The following is an 18,217-nucleotide window of genomic DNA, read 5'->3' as shown; positions in this document are numbered from 1 at the left end:
GTAGCGGAAGTATCTTTTTCTTCTTCTTCATTCATGAATTGACCTTAGTGGTGGTCATACTGCATATGTTGTGCTCTTTTTTTGTGAAAACACTCATTGGCAATATGGCCAGTCTTACGACAATAATGACATTGCATCCGACTTCTGTTGCTAGTGTTGAATCCTCGACCTCTTCCTTTGGGTCCAGCAGCTCTTCTGGCGTATAAGAGTTTTTCCCTTGAGCTTGTCTATTTTACATCTTTGTTTTTAAATTTGCTTTCTCCATCAAGCGGTGAGTGCTCTATATCTTTGAGTAAGAGACTGGGAACATTACTTAGAGTGGACACAAGGTTCTCATATGGATCCTTGTTTACACTTGCAAGCAGTACGGCTATTGCTTCATCTTCATCAATAGTCTTCTTAAGAGTTGCAAGCTAAGTTTTTAGGCCCTTGAACTTGTTAATGTGTGTGGTCATAGAAGCATTGTCTTTGATATCTAGTTTATAAAACTGCATGAGTAGTTTTACCTTTGAGTTCTTTGCTTGGGTACCAAACATTCTGTCAAGTTCCTCCCAAGCGGTTCTAGCATTTCTAATGCCAAATATATGATGTAGTACATCATCACTTAGTCCCCAGGCAATAATCCCTAGTGCCTTATTATTCATTTTCTTCCATTCTTTGGTTTTAAGTTGGTCTTCTTCAACGAACCCTTCTTCATCATCTTCCCCCTTGCTATTTGCATCATCTTCAAACATGTCCCACAAGTTCTTTCGCATCAGGTGATACATGGTCTTCTCCTTCCAGCCATGAAATCCTTCACCATTGAATTTAGCTATTTGCTCAAGCTCTTTCATGTTGCTAAACTTATTAACCAACAAAATTTTATATTTTAATGTGTCAAGAGACACAAGAGAATCAGTGTCAAATTGACACTAGTTGAGTGTTAATGAATACTAGTCGATACTTGATCTACTTTCTCTCACAAACTTCATGGATGGCTTCTGAGCTTCCTTGAGCACTTCCAGAACAATATTGAACTTCAAAGAATATTGCTCAGTGATTAAAATCACTATTGATGACTTCAGTGAAAAGAAACTGTAAAGAATGTCAAATTTTGAAGCTTTCTATGGCTTCCTAGATTAGGGTTTAAACATAGGTCTGATTTTTTACTGATTTCATGAGCTACAATGGATCATTTCCATAATTTTTTTTATGAAAATATGGCTCTTCAAGCTCAACAAAAGCCCTATGATCTCGATGAAAATCACGCTACGTGAAAGGAGAATAGACTGCTCAAACGAAACCAGACGTAGATCAATCAACGTCGTCCAATTTTCGTAATACTGAGCAATTGGGGAACCAATGTCTCACTGTCATGTACCAGGTAGAAGTGCTTGGAGTTCACGAAGGTTTTCTTGGAAAAGACCTTGGAGAGATATGGCCTCTATGTGGAGATACAACTCCAAGTCTGGTAGGTACTATTGTCCACAAACACAAATATGGTAGCAACTTCGAAAATAGGCAATGTTGAGACAATAGTGACCCAATGTCAATGATTGAGGTGGAAGAGAAAAGCTCTACAAACAGAAAAGCACTACTCTAGAAAGAAGTCCAAAGAAATATGGCTTGTGAAGAGAGATAAAAGCTTTAAGCTGATAGGATACTATTGGCTATGGCTGCCATGGAAGCTTTATTGAATGTAGAATTGCAAATGAAATTAGGAATAAAATCCAACATTCAACCTGAGCTGGGAAGAGATGGAGATTATCTAAGCCATGTCCGATTGGGCTCTCATGCCATGTTAACATATCCGAATCTAGAGCATGACACAAGCTATGGTGGATGAAAAATGAAGACCAAACTCACAATGACATGAACAAGTAGAGACAAACTGTTACACAAGTGAATTAGGTTCCAAGGTAGATTAGCTTGGACTCATAAGCACAATCTTGTGTAGGATTGGCAATGACAAGACACTTAACTAAAAGTACAAAGCATCATAACATTGTATTCATTTCATATTCAAGTACAATGCTTTATAGAGTTTGAGTTATTTCACTTTCCTCACTGTGCATATGGAATTCAGGACAGCTCTTCCTAGAGCATACATCATTTGCTTATTTCTCAACATAGTTACCAATGCCTAATAACCTATATACATATTTACATTGGACACCATAACCCTTGACTTATTTTCCAATTTCTGAACAACCTATTAGAAATTGCAAAAAATGACAAAATAGTCTATGCAACACTTATAGGTCTAAAACATAGCTCAAAACATTAGATGAAAAAAGTAGAGCAAGCTATGACATTACAAGTTCTCCTTCAGAATTTGTCAACCTTTTCACATGTCAAATCTCATCCAAAACGAAGACCATGAAGAATTTTGTTAGCAACACTAGCCAAAGACTCCCTCCCACTCTAATACCAATTGTTGGAGCTAAAAGGAGATTGGAGATAGCACAGAGAGAGAGAGAGAGAGAGAGAGAGAGAGAGTGTGTGTGTGTGTGTGTGTGTGTGTGTGTGTGTGTGTGTGTGTGTGCCTTCAATAGCCCTCTTATGAGCAGCACCTTATTGTCTTATCACTCTGAGAATAAAGAATGTGTGCATATATAGTTAGTTTTAGTAAAATGGACAGCCGACCACATTGACCTTTACAACACTAGGGTTTCAGTGTGATCTACGACTCTATACATCAACACATCACACACACACACACTCTCTTTTTTTTCGTAAAAGGTAATTGTATTAATTACGAAAAAAAATACAAGATTACTTGATTACAAGATACATGACGACAATACAAGTCATCATGCGAAGAGGTGCTAAGTACTACAAGTTACAATTTCATGGCAAGGATGCGGAGGAAATTGCCATATGCCAAGGACGGAAGTCCTCCGTAGAGAGCAAATCAGAACGATGAAGAAGAGCTAACTGCCAATACAAGAGGCCCTTAAGCCTCACAATATGTTGCTGAACATTATGGGTGGAGTCAAACAGAAAAGCATTCCGAATGGTCCTCTCTCTCTCTCTCTCTCTCTCTCTCTCTCTCTCTCTCGTATGTGTGTGAACAAACACATGCACGCATATACATTCCACCTTCATAATATGTATCCAAAAAGTGAAATTGCAAACCCCAACCCTAAAGTCTTAGGCTTTGTGTCAAACAGTAAATAGGTGCAAGAGTAAACAATACAATTAAGTCACCAATCAGGTGTTGTATGAGAAACTGTCAGATATTTCCTCATTGACTCACCTCCACTCTGATCCATCTGGAAACATCTTCAAAGCATCCTTCTTCCCATTGACATAGTAGTCAACCAACGCTAGCATCCTGTTATATTTGTCAGGATGGTAGTTAACATGTAAAGCAACTGGAACAAAGTTGTCAAATTTGGGGTCTTTCCTCACTTGAGTAAACATGACCTTGCTGTTCATAAATAGATAGTAATCCATGACTCTCCTGGAGGCATGCAACCCCTCGTACCCAGGGTGAGAAGGAAAAAATAGTTCCTCATTGAAGACTGCTTGATCCCAGGCCTTTTCCTTGGAAAGGCGAGTTGATACACGATCAAGTAGTTCAATTGAAGGAACAGTGGGCCGTATGTAGAAAAGCCCAGAGTTAAACACCCAAATTCTCATTGTGTGGGCATATCTAGACCAACCCATCCTGGGATCATCCTTCACATCATTGAAGCCATAAGCAGTCTGATTATTTTCACCATCAGTTAGACCTTCCACATCACAGTCTCTATAAAGATGTAGAAATGGGTTCTGAAAGTAAAGTATATCCACATCGGAGAGTAACACGCTGTACCCCAGAACCAAAAATTCTCTCAGAATATGGAACTTGAGACCAGATATGGCATGATTATCACCTGTGCCCTTCTGAGCTGCTGAGATGGTAGCATCCCTGCGATAAAAAGGTACATCATTGGATCTGCAAAACTCTGCTATGTCATCATCCAGAGCAACAAGAAGTAAATTTCTGACTCCTGCTCTTTTGATGCTTGTAAACCATAGTCTCACCATTTCTCTGACATTAATGTTTGCTATGCCTACTAAAAGTTCCCTGTTAATGGCTACTTCATCCAAAAGCTTGGCAAGTTTCAGATTTGCCACTTCATCTGCCTGCACAATAGGGTTTGTTCGCAGGCTCTTGACACTACCTAATGGTCCTGCTTTTACAGGAGGAACAAGAGAGACTAGTTTGTGCTGTGCAGCATCTCTTTCTTGCTGTGAATGCTTCAGATGTGACTTGAGGAGCATGTTTTGTTCACGCAAAGAGTCTAGTTCAACCTGCAAAGAGTTCAATTCACCCTGACAATTACTTCTGTGTACCTGCAAGGATGCAGAAATTTAAACATTGATTAATTTAGACAACCAAATCCATGTATTTTAGCATTATTCCTAAATAAGCAAAGAGTATATGAGACAAATCCTGGGTACCCGAAACTCATGCATTCAAAAAGAAGAAATTACCACTGCTGGAGGAGACATCCACAGTTGCCAATGGGTAGCTGAAAGGATGCATAATGCCAGAGCAGAATTGATGCCATGTAAGAAGCAAGATTGGAGTATAGGTTTCATGTAAGACCTTCCTTCTGGACTTAGTCAGGAGAATTTTATTTTTTACTTTATTTTATTTTTTTGCATAAGTCCTTGAGCTATTAAGATCCTATTAGTGCAGACCTCATTGCACTTTTCAGAAGATTATGGCATCACGAAGAGATATGCCAAAGAGACTATCCAAGGGATTGATCCATCTCAATCCCAAGGGTAGGGGAACAAATTGAAGATTGCATTGGGAAGGCCGACTGCTTGGAACTGCCTACTAGATCCTCGCAAAAGTGATCAGTCTGAAATTGGCCCCATTGATGCCAAACATTATTCACCCCACTCATGCAAGCTTTATGCAAGCAAAGCATCTTGGACAACATCTTCACCTTCTGGGAGTCCGCTACTCTTGCCTATTCCAAGAACCAATACCTCATTGTACTCCTCAATCTCAAAAAGGTGTATGACCACATGGATTGGGAGTTCTTGGAGGGCACCACACTGAGTATGGGATTTCTAGAGCAATGGGTTAAAGGAGTTGGAGTGTCACAAGGACATGAAATTTTGATGCTTTGCTTATGTTTAATTGACATTTGATTAAAGGACTAATCAAATGTGCAATTAAAAGATGCACGTGTTGCACATGTGAGGTGCAAGCTACTGTTTTTACAGTTGAAGGCCCAAGGACCATGTGAGAAAGATGGGTGTCAAAGGCAAAAGTTGTAACAAGTTACACTTGTTAGATTCTAGGTGAATTTTGGTGTCAGTTTGCCCCTAGGACCATTAATTGGCCATTAAGTGTCAATGGTGACACTAGGGACTAGGCATTAATTAATGGATTAATGCTTGTCCAAGGGTCAATTAATGCATGGGACTTTGGGTTGCAAATGGCCTAGCCAATTAATCTTTGGATGGGCAAGGTCAATTTTTTGGGCATGGATTAAGGGCTGAATTAATTTTCAGAATTATTTAATTTTGAAAATTAATTAAATGGCTGGAAATTGCTAAAAATGGATTACGAAAGCCTTGGCAAAACTTTCCCATGCAAGTGGGGGAAAGGCTAAATAGGGCTAAAGGGAGAGGGAAATCTCGTTTTTTCATTTTGGAGCTGTTGGGAAGAGGTGTTGGACTGTTGTTGCCAGCTTTTGGGGCCATTTCCCAGCCATTGAAGGCCATTTTGGTGATGGAGATCGCATATTTTTTTACCTTGGGAAGCTGGCAATTGCTGCTAATGCACTTTCTCCTGAAGATGGCAGTCTTTGATGCTCCTATTGTTGTTGGTGCATCCGTTTGGGGCTGGTACAGTAGGGCAGCAGCTGATTTTGATCAATTCTTTGTGATAAATCTCAGAATTTTCTCTCTCTACAGCATTCCCTCATCTCCTTCAGCCTATGCTCAACCATTCTCAGCAATTCTCAGCCATTTGGAGGAGATTTCAACCATTTTTGGTGGGCTGATCTGTAATTTCTGCAGTAAATCCTAATTTACAACAGAAATTAGGAATTAGCAGTCACCTTGGGATCCGTGCCAGAGATTGAAGGCTCAAGGGACTGAAATCAGCAGCTGATAATTGAAGATTATCAAGGCATTTCAAGAGCTAGCCCATCCCAAAATGATTTGGGGCAGCATTTGGCCAGCCAAGGGTCAAATTGGAGAAGTAGTCCTGGGTGAATAAAGGGGCAAATGACCCAAAAGGCTTGCTGGTCATTTATGACAGCAAGAGCAATTGGTTAGCAGAAGGAGATTGAAGAATCTCGAGTTGTACTCCTTCCAATTGAATGAAAGCTAAAGAAATATCACAAGGGGCGCCAATTTTGGGGCCAACAGGGAGTCTACTATCTAAGAATGTTATGGTAAAGTGTGTATTTCATTTTATGTGCATTTATTTATTGCTGTAATTAACTCTTAAATCAGGTTATCACCACCCATTCCAAGAAGGAAGGCTGCTTTCATGGGCCCTCTATTCCTTAGCATAGTCATGTTCTTATAGGTGGAGCTAAAGGAGAGAGATCTAATGTCCATATATTGATGAGACAAGGGTGCCCCAAGTCCCCCTTTTTGTTTCTATTTGCAGCAAAGGCCATCGGTTCTTTTTTAACAAACAGATCTACTAATATCCGATGCATCAGGTTTCCCATCCTTGAATTCGAGGAACTCCTTGATGTGGAGTTTGTAAATGACATAGCAATTTACCTAGACAAGGATGAAAGCAACTTTAGAGCCCTTGTGGTGGCCAGGGAGGTATTTTGCAAAACATCACGTGCTTTCAATAATTTGTAGAAGTCCAATGGTTTTTGGGTATGTGACACTAGGCAACCTAACTCATGACAGAACGAGGCTCAGTGAGGCTTTCATTAGAAGAAAAAGTGGCAAACGCCAACTAGGTTCTTCTTGTGGCCGTGTGGTAAATCACTTCATGTTTGACATTCCCCAGGTCAAGCATTGGCCAAGTAAAGCACCTCATCAAGAACTTTATTTGGTCATGAGGAGGAGAGAGCCCAGCCAATGCAGAAGTGGCTTGGAATATCATTATACAACCTAGATCTAGGAAAGGTTTAGGGATCATAGACAGATAATTAGTAATTCGCCTTAACTAATTAATTAATACTAGTTCCGAGGTGAATGAGTGCTCAAGTTTACTTGGGTGATAAATTGTCCCAGTCAAATTTAATTGTTGGCCAGATATATCATTTTTCTAAGTCACAAATAATTGTGGCAAGAAAAGAGCACTACAAACGGAACTTTTTTCAATTAAAGAAAGAGAAAGGCAAAAGAAAAAACACTAAAGACAACAAAGCTGAGAAAAAGGACAGCCAACCTGCAAAGAAAAGCAATGTGAAGATGGAGGAGGTAAATGTAGTCACTCATGAGAATGACACTGCCGATGATGTACTCCTTGCTTCTTCTTTGAGTGCAAATGCATTGATTGCAGATTCTGATGATGACATGCACACTTGGATACTTCATTCAAGTGCATCTTCATGTCACACCACATCATGAGTAGTTTTCTAACTACAATGGTGATACACGTGGTGTTGTCCCCTTGGGGGATAACTATGCATGTAAAATTGCAGTTATTGGCAATGTGAAATTGGAATTTCAACATGGCTCTGTATTTGTTTTGCATAATGTGAGGTATGTACCTCAACTCAAGAAGAGCTTGATAAGCACAGGGCAGCTAGATGACGAAGGCTATCATACCATCTTTGGGGATAGCAAATGGAAAATTTGTAAGGGCTCTAGCAAATGGAAAATTTGTAAGGGCTCTCGCATTGTTGCTAAGAGCTCTAAAAGTGATACTCTGTATCCTTTGTATGTATCTAGAGTACGTGACCATATAGTCTCCATAACCAAGCAGCCAAGTATTTCTTTGTGGCATAGCCGGTTGGGACACATGAGTCAAACTAGAAAGTGCTTTCTCATTTGGGTTATTTGTTGTATTTGAGGAATGCTCATTTTGAACAAAGTGATCATTGCATTTATGATAAGCATGCTCAAACGTCACATAAAAAATCTCTCTCTAAAGTCCTCACCCTTAGAGTTGGTACATTTAAATGTATGTCAGATCCTAGGGTTATCACTAGGGGGAAAGAAATATTTCATTACTTTTGTTAATGATGCCACACACAAAGTATGGGTTTATCCAATCCATTTAAAAAAACGAGGTCTTGAATAAATTTAAAAAATACTTGGCACTTGCTAAAAATCAAACCAACAAGACATTAAAGTATCTTCGCTCTGACAATGGTGGAAAATATGTATTAAAAGTCTTTCAAGACTTTTGTAATAGCAATGGGATTAAAAGGGAGCTCATCACCCCTCACAATCCACCCCAAAATGGTATTGCAGAGTATGTAAACACGACCATTCAAGACAAGGTCCGTACAATGCTGTCACATGCTGCTTTACCTCATGAATTTTGTACAGAGGCTATTACGACAACCATACACTTGATTAATTGGTCACCAAACATATCTTCTTTTTTTTTTTTAAAGGCGGGGGGCACTGTATGGATAGGGGTCGATCCCACAAGAAGCGTGGTCGGGCAAGCCACCTTCGTGTATTCACCTGAGAGTGTTCGGCTACGAGGCATTTATGCACATTCACAAGGAAAAACGCAACAAACTTGAGCCAAAGTCCTGCAAATGTATTTTCCTAGGATATGGTGATAAGGGTGAAATGGGTTATAGGTTATGGGATCCCGAAAAAACAATAATTGTGCGCAACAATTATGTTATCTTCCGAGAATATTGCATGCACAAACTGCCTGAAAAGACTAAGAAATTCAAAAGGGTTGTATTCCGGGAAGATATACCGATAGGACAGCAAAAAATGCCCATTGGACAGCAGCAAATACATGCTATAAATGGCCCTGAAAATGCAAGAAATGATACTAAAAATGATCAAAAAGATATTGTGCATGATGTACCACAATTTCAAGAAGAACAGATGCCTTTGGAACAACGAAAACCAACTGTACATGTCACCAGGTGGTGATACTTTTTACATTTGCTTTTCTTATTGACTTATATAAATATTTTATTTTTCTTTTATTTTGTTGCTATTGCTTCTTACCCCCAAAGTTCTCTTGGAATAAGCCGGGATCTTTGCATGGCTAAAAGAGGCAACCATTGGGACAAATTGGACTAATGGTTTGTCTAAGCCTAAGGACCGGTTCCATATTGAATGGGCACTGAAGAATAGAATGCCAATGGTTTGGGGCTCTGTGCTTAGCCACTAGAGATGGTGCAGGACAATGAGTCTGGCCAAGACAGAAGATACACATGTGAGAATGCTCACGGAATAAAAGTCACCGTAACAAAGCCACATTACACTTTTTGATTATGGTCACAATGATAAAAGTTGCTCAGAACAACTTGAGAAATGCAAGGGTCACCATCCCTAAAATTTAGGGAGTTACTATTTTTGGACCCCAGAATCTGTTCGCGTCATTATCTTCCTTTTTGCACGAGAGTTAATTCTCTGGTCTGTGTTGAGGTCAAATTTTGCACCGATCATGGAGAATTTTAAACCAAAAGGTTTAAACGGGAAAATTGTTACATGTATGCCATGTGGCACAAATTCTCAAAAAAAAAAAAAACATTTTTAAAAAAACATAATAGGCATAAGGGGCAAAGGGGAGAAGGAAGTTTTGGAGGAGCTGAGGGCAAATTGCTGTAAGAAAATCAGCCATGGAGAGTACTTCTACATCTCTGACTCAAGTACGGAGTAGAGCTTGCTCCCTTTGATCAACTCTCTCTCTATTCTCAAAGGAAATGCTTCGCATGATAGGCTGATTCTATCGAAGGTACAATTCTGTGTTTTCTCTCAAATTCTACATATGAATCATTGAGTATTGGTCACAAAAAATGCAAGACATGCTAGACAGTAAGAACAATTCTCTGTTTTCTCTCAAATTCTGCATATGAATCATTGAGTATTGGTCACAAAAAATGCAAGACATGCTAGACAGTAAGAACAGTGAATTCATTGATCTGCACACTGTAATTCTGCACACGAATCATTGAGTTTTGTTCACATGCTGAACAATAAGAATAGTGAATTCTGCACATGCTGGACAGTAAGAACAGTGTGCTGTATAGTAAGAACAATGAATTCTGCACATGCTGGACAGTAAGAACAGTGAATTCAGAGATCTGCAGACTGCAATTCTGCACAGGAATCATTAAGTTTTGGTCACAGAAAATGCTTTCCTAAAAGGAATATTGATCTAGACATGTTGTATTGTTTTTATGCAGCTGGGATTTACTCAGAAGAGATAAAAACCAACTGTTCATAGGTTATGTATTTTGGAACATTATCATTTTTGTAATTTTCCATCTTTTAATTGATAAAGAAATACCGAGAGGGGCGCCGATCTTCGGGGCCAATCTGGTGTTGAGCGAGGGAGTGAGGCCTCTGCTTATGTGTGTGTGTGTAAAGACCAAGTGTTAATTGAAGGAACTACTGCTTTATGTGAGTCATAGATCGATTTCAGTATAGCATGCTAAACCTGCACGACAACAAGCTGTTAATGCAAATTTGCAAGCTGAACAATCAGTAAATCTTGATCATTGGGTTCGTAGGTCGACCAAAATGCAAAGACAGCTAAATAGGTTTGTTCCTGGTGTAAATTATGTGGCTGATCATGTCATGTTGACAGATTGTGGTAACCGTCATGCTTCACGGAAGCAATGGACAAAAAAGACAGCAAGAAATGGCATAAGGCTATGCTGTCAAAGATGGAATCTCTCATGAAAAATGGCACTTGGAATTTGGTGCATTTGCCTAAAGGGCAAAAATTGCTACCATACAAATGGGTTTACAAAATGAAAGTCACTTCTCATTCTTTGTTAAGGTACAAAGCACGACCAATTGCTAAAGAGTACAAGCACGAACATGGAATTGAATTTGATGAAATTTTTTCTCCTATAGTCAAAATGACTACTTTGCGAACCATTTTGAGCTTGGTTGCATTTGAAGATATGGAATTTGGTGCATTTGCCTAAAGGGCAGAAATTGCTACCATACAAATAGGTTTACAAAATGAAAGTCACTTCTCATTCTTTGCCAAGGTACAAAGCACGACCAGTTGCTAAAGGATACAAGCACGAACATGGAATTGAATTTGATAAAAAAATTTCTCCTATAGTCAAAATGACTACTTTGCGAACCATTTTGAACTTAGTTGCATCTAAAGATATGGAACTCATACAAATGGATGTAAAACAGCTTTCTTACATAGTGATTTGCATGAGGAGATCTATATGCAGTAGCTTGACGGTTTTGTTGCAAAGGGGAAAGAGCACATGCTATGTAAACTCAACAAGAGTTTGTATGGGCTGAAACAGGCACCGTGAGAATGGTATCATAAATTTGATACATTTATGCAATCTTAGGGATTCCATAGATCTCAAGTTGATCACTACTTATACACCAAGAAGGCAGCAGATGGCAACCTTATTCTCTTGGTTTTGTATGTGGATGACATGCTGATTTTTGTAAGGAGCTATTCATGCTTTGGACTTCTTAAAACAAAGCCTACACAGTAGCTTTGATATGAAGGATCTTGGTGAGGCCAATTATATTCTTGACATGCATATATTCAAGGACAAATTGCAGGGTCTTCTCTATCTGTCACAGCAAGAGTATGTTACTAAGGTTTTGGAGCATTTCAATATGGAGGGGAGGGAAAGCCATTGATGTACCATTGCCTCCAAACTGAAACTTCGTGCACATAACAAACCTACATCTGATTATGGAAAGGCTCAGATGGCCAAGATTCCTTATGCTTCAGCCATTGGTAGCTTAATGTATGATATGGTTGCTACACGCCCTGACATTGCATTTGCGGTGGGAGTGGTTAGCAGGTACATGGCATATCCTGGCAAAAAGCATTGAGAAGCAGTAAAGGGTATCATGAGATACCTTAAGGGGACAAAGAACTTGTACATCTTCTTTGGGAAGCTAAAGTTCTTTGTTGTTGGCTTCACGGATGCAGACTATGATGATCATCTTGACTGCATGAATTCTACTTCACGATATTGAAAAGCCCCAAATTTGACCCTATTTGTTCTTGAGAGGGGCAATGGGCACAAACAAGGGTTTGCTGGTTGAAAATAAGAGAGTAAAATAATATTTTTTAAAAACGATTTTGAGGTGTCAAGGTTGTGGGGGACAAGGTGGCGCGATGCCATGTTGACGTGGCAAGCTCGAGTGATAGGATTCAACCTTGGCACGGTGCATGCAATAGGCAGCATGAGAGTTAGCAACAGCAGTCTATGACATAGCATTTGAGGTAAATTGGCTGGTCAAAGGAAGACATTGGGCCTGGTCAGTGACATGGCATGGCAATGGGATGAGCGTGGGGGTGCCTAGGCTGCAAGACATGGCTGGTGACAACTAGGTGCAAAGGTGGAAAATTCGAAGAAGCACGGATAAGTACGGTGTCATCGCATAGGAGAGCTACAAAGCAAGGGGCTACAAGTGGCAAAGAGAGTAGTTCTACACAGAATGCAAAGATATTAGTGCTACAGTGGCTATGAAAGCAATCCTTGCCGATGGAGCTCCACTAGAGGCACGCACTGCGTGAAATTTATAACAGCAACAATGGCGAAGCTTCTTGTTGGCAATGGAGTCAAAGATAAGAACCAAATGCTGGTGTATTGAAGACAAGACCAAGTGACGGTGACAATAGTAGCAGAATGACGTGCAACCGCCGGCAACCATTAGTCAGGGCAATGAAAAACCAATGCGATGAATGCCAGCGCGATGGCAATGGTATTCAGTGGGCAGCCGCCCAAGGTGTGGCACTCAATGGAAATGGCTACGAGGAAGATGTCACAAGAGATAGCGATGGTGAAGAAGGTGAGTGGCCCTGATACCATTGTTGGCCCAAGTTTGAAGTAATTCTGTGATTAATTGATAGAGAATGAAAGATAACGAATAAATTCATCAATGCATAATAACTCAATCACAAAATGAGAGGCAATGTATTAATTAGTAAGAGAGAGTACAACACTCAAGGTAATCTCAATGATAAAGCCACAATTATGTGCTAATGAGGCACAAAGTGTCTTTTTATAATAAAAATGAAACCCTAGCGGGACTTCACCACAGGAAACCCTAAGTGAAACCCTAAGCCTAGGACACTAGGGGCAACAACTGCATTTAATGACAATTTAAATGCCTAGGGAACCCGAATCATGGATCAAAGGGCATCGACGAGTAGCCCATGATATGACCTACAAATCTGAGTAGCCACAACTTTCTGATTAGTCTCGGCTCTCCAACATTACCACATCATGCTACCTCAACATGCCACATAATCATCTTCAGGACATTCATAAGAAAAAACAAGTTTACAACTCAAACATTTTTAGTTGCTATCAAGGGCCAAAATGAATTCTTTCTAGAGTACTCACAATCTCAACATGTAAAAAACACCACCCTCTCCTCCATCTCAACATTGCCGATTTTTCTCCACCTTTGAAGTACAGGTTTCCCAATCATGTTTATTGTTGGAAATGGTCTCAAAATCCTCTTTCTAGTTATGTAATTTTTATGAATAAATTACATCTACAGTAAAATCTCACATTCCTAATCCAACCCTAACTCCTTGATACTTCATTATCATACAATCATGTAGACCTTTCATCTAATTATGCTCTACTTTGCAAACTAGGACCTTGATACCATAGATTTAGGGTTTATCCACAAAGAAAGTGCATCATCCGATTCCTTCGCACATACGTCATCTCAACTTCTTCGCCACTTATAACAAATACTTTTTGTGCACGCGTATCAACTCCGGCATTGACTTAAGAGTTGGATGATGGACTTGATAGTTCTCATTCATTTCCACCAGTAAAGAAAGAGATTCTACCTTGGATTGCTAATAGCCCCAGCGGAAAGAAGTTAAAGGCTTTATTGCAAATGAGTGAAGGCTCTTTTTCTGTTAGTGAGATTCCAAGAGAGTACAATGGTTTTGTTGCTTTCATTCTTCTGCCTACATATGGAACATCTTCAAACATGGATGGGATGCAACAACAATATGATGGTCATGTCTAGATAAGGCCCCATCCAACTAATATCTTCCCTCATGCTACTTATTAAATTTCTTGAAAGTGGACTCCAACTGGAAGTCCCTTTGAGGTTTGAGTTTGTGAAAGTGTCACTACTAATTGGCCAAAGTCTAAGGCTGAAAATTGTTGCTACATTATTGCATTGAAGAGTGCTACAAGTCTATATGCATCTCCAAGAAATCACAAAAAGTTGGTATGAATCTCCAGGAAACCACAAGGCTTGAGGTTTAAAGGTTTGAAGTCTCCCTCATGGTCGTACCAAGCTGAACACTAAGTGGATGAGGTCTGCTAAACTAAGTTTGTACTAGGAACTCCCATTAATGAAGGGTCATATTCTAGTGTTCAATTCAAAACTTCAACTAGACTAGAGAAGTCAAGTCAATTGCGTTAGACAACTAGAGAAGCATTTACGAATACTAAGTTGATGTGATCTACCACCCAACTTGCTTTCAAATTCATCTCAATCTAGAGGAAAGATAAAATATACATATGAGTGGAGTCATCTAAAAGGATAGAGTCACCATAACCCCACAATCTGGAAAGAGGAAGACACCACTAATGCTTGAGAAAGAAAGAGTATAACTTCAGTTGACATGACCATATTCCCATTGAAGTATGGATTTCAAAGACCATAACTCTTGGCTTATAAAGGCTAGAAGTGTCTATCTGCCAAACTAGAACCTAACACAAAAAAGACTTCCTTGGAAGCCTCATAATGAAGACTCCACATAGGTTTTGGACCCCATGAATTTTAAAAATCTATTTTTGGGAAATTTGCTGAAGTTACATAAGAATGTGTTGGAACTACTCTAGGGAAACCTATATTGAATCTTCCTAGAAGATTGACACGAATGCCTATTTGAAGTCTTGCTAAAGCTCAAATAATTGAATTCCTTTTGTCACTGATTTCATGGTTTAATTACACCAATTGTGCACTTATAACATCCACAAAATCCATAAACATAACTGGAAAACTGAGCAAAAGTAGAGAACTGCATTAACACCATACTAGTCAAACCAACTAGTGTATAGCTACTCTGCAGGTTAAGATCCCAAGGGCAATTACATTACCCAGCCTGTATTTCCTATTTGCTCATCATCAATTCCTTCTTAAAGGCAGTTGTTTGAATGCCTTACAAATGTTTCCTTGAGGCAATGCAAAGCTAATTGATAAAACAAAGCCAAATTACTTGTTGAAAGAGGTGCAATAAGCAAGCCCCTGTATCAAATCAAGCACCATTGATCTCCCTTATGGCCATTGCGCTAGATGTACAACCAAAAAATGATGAAACGTGGCTGCTGGTTTTTAAAAACAGAAATACAACGCTGTCACAAATAAGGACATAATACACACCCGGGAAACGCCATAGCCAGGGCTTCGGAACAGGCCGTGCGGGTGGCAGAACGCCCAGGCAAGGCCGAACAGGATGCCTAGAGTGATGGCAAGGGCGAGATTGGATGGAGATCCAGCGGCGCGACCGGAAAGGGGCCCGTCCTTCTTCCCCATGGCGCCCGCGCGAGATCGAACGGAGGGTACGAGTCACAACAGTGACAGAGAGACAAGGAGGCAAGCCATTGGTGGCATGTTCTTTTATTAGCAACGTCAACCAATGTCATTTTTCTGCCGGGACAATACATTCTTTTCCCAAACTGCACACATTCTTCTACCGGGACAGTACATTCTTTTCCCAAACTCCACACAAATTTCAGCCGGTGTTCACATGTACTTGCAAGTGCTCAACAACGTTGCCAAATAGGTCCATGTAGGCCAGGTTTACACGCAGCCAGCCGCCGAGGAATGGAGCCAAAGGCGGTGAACCTGATGTCTCAAGAGAAGAGTTCAAAACCCGTGGATAAAAATTTTGGCCATCCTAACCTTGTCACTTGTGAGCATAGCTAGCTTAGATTTGTCGCCCACACGAATCAAACCAATGGCATAGTCATCCCAAAACTGGGGTCACTTACCATCGTACTAATGAGCTTGTGAAGACTGATCTTATCAAAATGTTATTCTCCTTGTCCATTTGCTGCATGAGAAACTAAGATCCTCCGAGAATATCTTTTTAGCTTAAGCCATTCAAACACTTGTGAATCCGGCCTAAAAGAACATACTGAGAGGGGATTCACACCCATCTAAACAAGCTGTCTCTAGGGCTGCATGTAGATGATGTGGTAAAAGTCAATTTGTGGATTCAATTGTTTCAGAACTCTTTCCCTCCGTCCAATAATTAAAATTGTCAAACATTGAACACACACAATTGATCATCAACTCCAACCATCACACCAATCACAATGTAACAATGAAATTTCTTTACTTTTTAGACTTAAAGCTATCCATTGCATTTGAAAATGAAGATAAACAACTAGCTTCACCCAGGCAATGACTCTGAACACCCTTGAGATTGTTAAAGTATGCAAGCTAACATAATCTCTTCACTAAGGTGTGAACAATGGTTTTCAATGGTCATGGGTAATGTAACAATGATAACCTCATGTAAACTACGGGCCTAAGGCTATACATTTGACCTATGAGTGCACTTTTAATAGTACACAACACGTGGCTATGGATGGTGGAAAAGTATCCTTCAATCAAGGAGCAAGTTTTTGGCTACTACCTTTGCTATAAGTATTTTTTGTAGAGCTAATATCTCTCAATACAACCATTACATTTTGGAGCAATCAAAAGATCAAACGTTTATCTAATTCTGTACTACAACTTCACCTTTGACATGATCTCTAGATCATTTTATGTAATCATGAAGTTGGCTGGTCACCTACTAACAAGAATCTAAACTTCACCTACCTACCCATTTGGGGAGCTAAATATCTAAAGTTGCAAACATTATCTCAAGATGAAGTGCGAAAAAGAATTGTTTCCACATCATGGAGAATTCAGCTACCAAATGGATCCTTGAGATTCACTCAACCTAGAGAGATATCTTAGTTGGTTGATATATCTAGATTAGTCTTGAACTATGGGTGTAGCAGTAAACAATGAGATACCATAGAGTTGCACTATTGAGAGTGTACAATGGTATTGAGTGTAACCCACACTCTCAACATTGTATATATTGTTATATCAAACCTAACTGTACATATTGTATATATTATTTTCGAAAACAAAGTTGCGTCCATAAAGGACCTTCATGAATTTCAAGATAGAAGATCAATCAAGCGAATAAGCAATACGAGAAAATGATGCCAAGACTCTATTTTATTTCTACTAATAACAAATACAAGGTACAAGAAGAAGAAACCCAAGCGACCTCTCCGAATCCAGGAAGGAAAATAGCAAATCCATTAACTCTTCATCTTCCACCATTGTTCTGCAAATGACCTCAATTCACAAGTAAAATTTTCACAAGCAATGAAAGAGAACTTAAGTGCCCGCTTAGTGTCTGCCCGTTCTGGTGGTTCTTCAACCACATATTGCACAAGTTGTTGTAATTGAGATCTGCCTCAAAGACTCCTCTTCTTGCATCCTCTTCATGCTCACTCCATGCTCCACAACAACTACTACTCTTACCCTCAAGAAAACAAACCTTGGAAACTAACCCTTAATCACAAACTTATCAGTCGTGTATTCAATGATTTGCACTCTTGAATTAATTCATCCTCATCCAAGAGTTCTTCAAGTGTAAATGTGTGTCTATTGAGTTGAGACTCCACCTAGTCTCTACAACTTTCCCTCGATAAGATCAGGACTTGTGGGTGATGGTAAGGAATCAAGAATATGTTGTCCTCTATCAACCAGCACATACTTCTTTGGATCCAGTAACGAGATGCATACAGTCAAAGAATGTATTAGAGAAGATTTGGAATTTGGATCCTTTAAAGCATGATGGAATAGCTTCCCAATAAAACTGAGCCTTGACAGCTTAGCTACAAGTGCTGACTGTGACAAATGAGACACTATTGAAAGAGCTTCCGCAGCATTAGCACATGTCTCTGAGGAGTTTGTCTACAGTCCTTTAAACTCATAAAGCTGTATGATCTTCAGATATGCAGCCCAATGCTCAGAATAAAGAAGGTGCTTTTGAACTGAAAGTGAAGTCTGCTGGGTACAACAATAGTTTCTGCAGGTCTATATCCAG

At 39.6% G+C, this 18,217-nt stretch overlaps 1 protein-coding gene across 2 annotated transcripts; it reads right to left on the bottom strand.

Moving 5' to 3' along the window:
- Window positions 1-3,093: 3,093 nt before the first annotated feature.
- Window positions 3,094-15,809, bottom strand: LOC148024795 (arabinosyltransferase RRA2-like). Of its 2 annotated transcripts, none has more exons than XM_087694449.1 (2): window positions 15,478-15,809; window positions 3,094-4,281 (listed from the first exon to the last, which is right to left on the bottom strand). In XM_087694449.1, exons 1-2 carry the CDS (start codon window positions 15,628-15,630, stop codon window positions 3,235-3,237), a joined length of 1,200 nt encoding a protein of 399 aa, XP_087550575.1. In that variant the 5' UTR covers window positions 15,631-15,809; the 3' UTR covers window positions 3,094-3,234. The 2 variants fall into 2 exon arrangements, with proteins under 2 accessions (XP_087550575.1, XP_087550574.1); XM_087694448.1 differs by having other exon boundaries at window positions 3,094-4,323; window positions 15,478-15,805.
- Between the last annotated feature and the right edge of the window lie 2,408 nt (window positions 15,810-18,217).

This window comes from Lygodium microphyllum, chromosome 15, assembly GCF_053477565.2.
Source record: "Lygodium microphyllum isolate KBCC chromosome 15, Lygodium_microphyllum_v1.1.10, whole genome shotgun sequence".
NCBI classification, from domain to species: Eukaryota; Viridiplantae; Streptophyta; class Polypodiopsida; order Schizaeales; family Lygodiaceae; genus Lygodium; species Lygodium microphyllum.
The sequence above is the reverse complement of the archived record's forward strand: the minus strand, read 5'-3'. Positions and strand labels throughout refer to the sequence as shown.

What these genes read in the sequence shown, in the direction of transcription:
- LOC148024795 (XM_087694448.1), bottom strand. Translation starts at nt 15,630, where the DNA reads ATGGGGAAGAAGGACGGGCCCCTTTCCGGTCGCGCCGCTGGATCTCCA. An exon ending in CTGGCTATGGCGTTTCCCGG is followed by an intron (nt 4,324 to 15,477) that starts GTGTGTATTATG and finishes GCATCCTTGCAG; the next exon opens with GTACACAGAAGTAATTGTCA.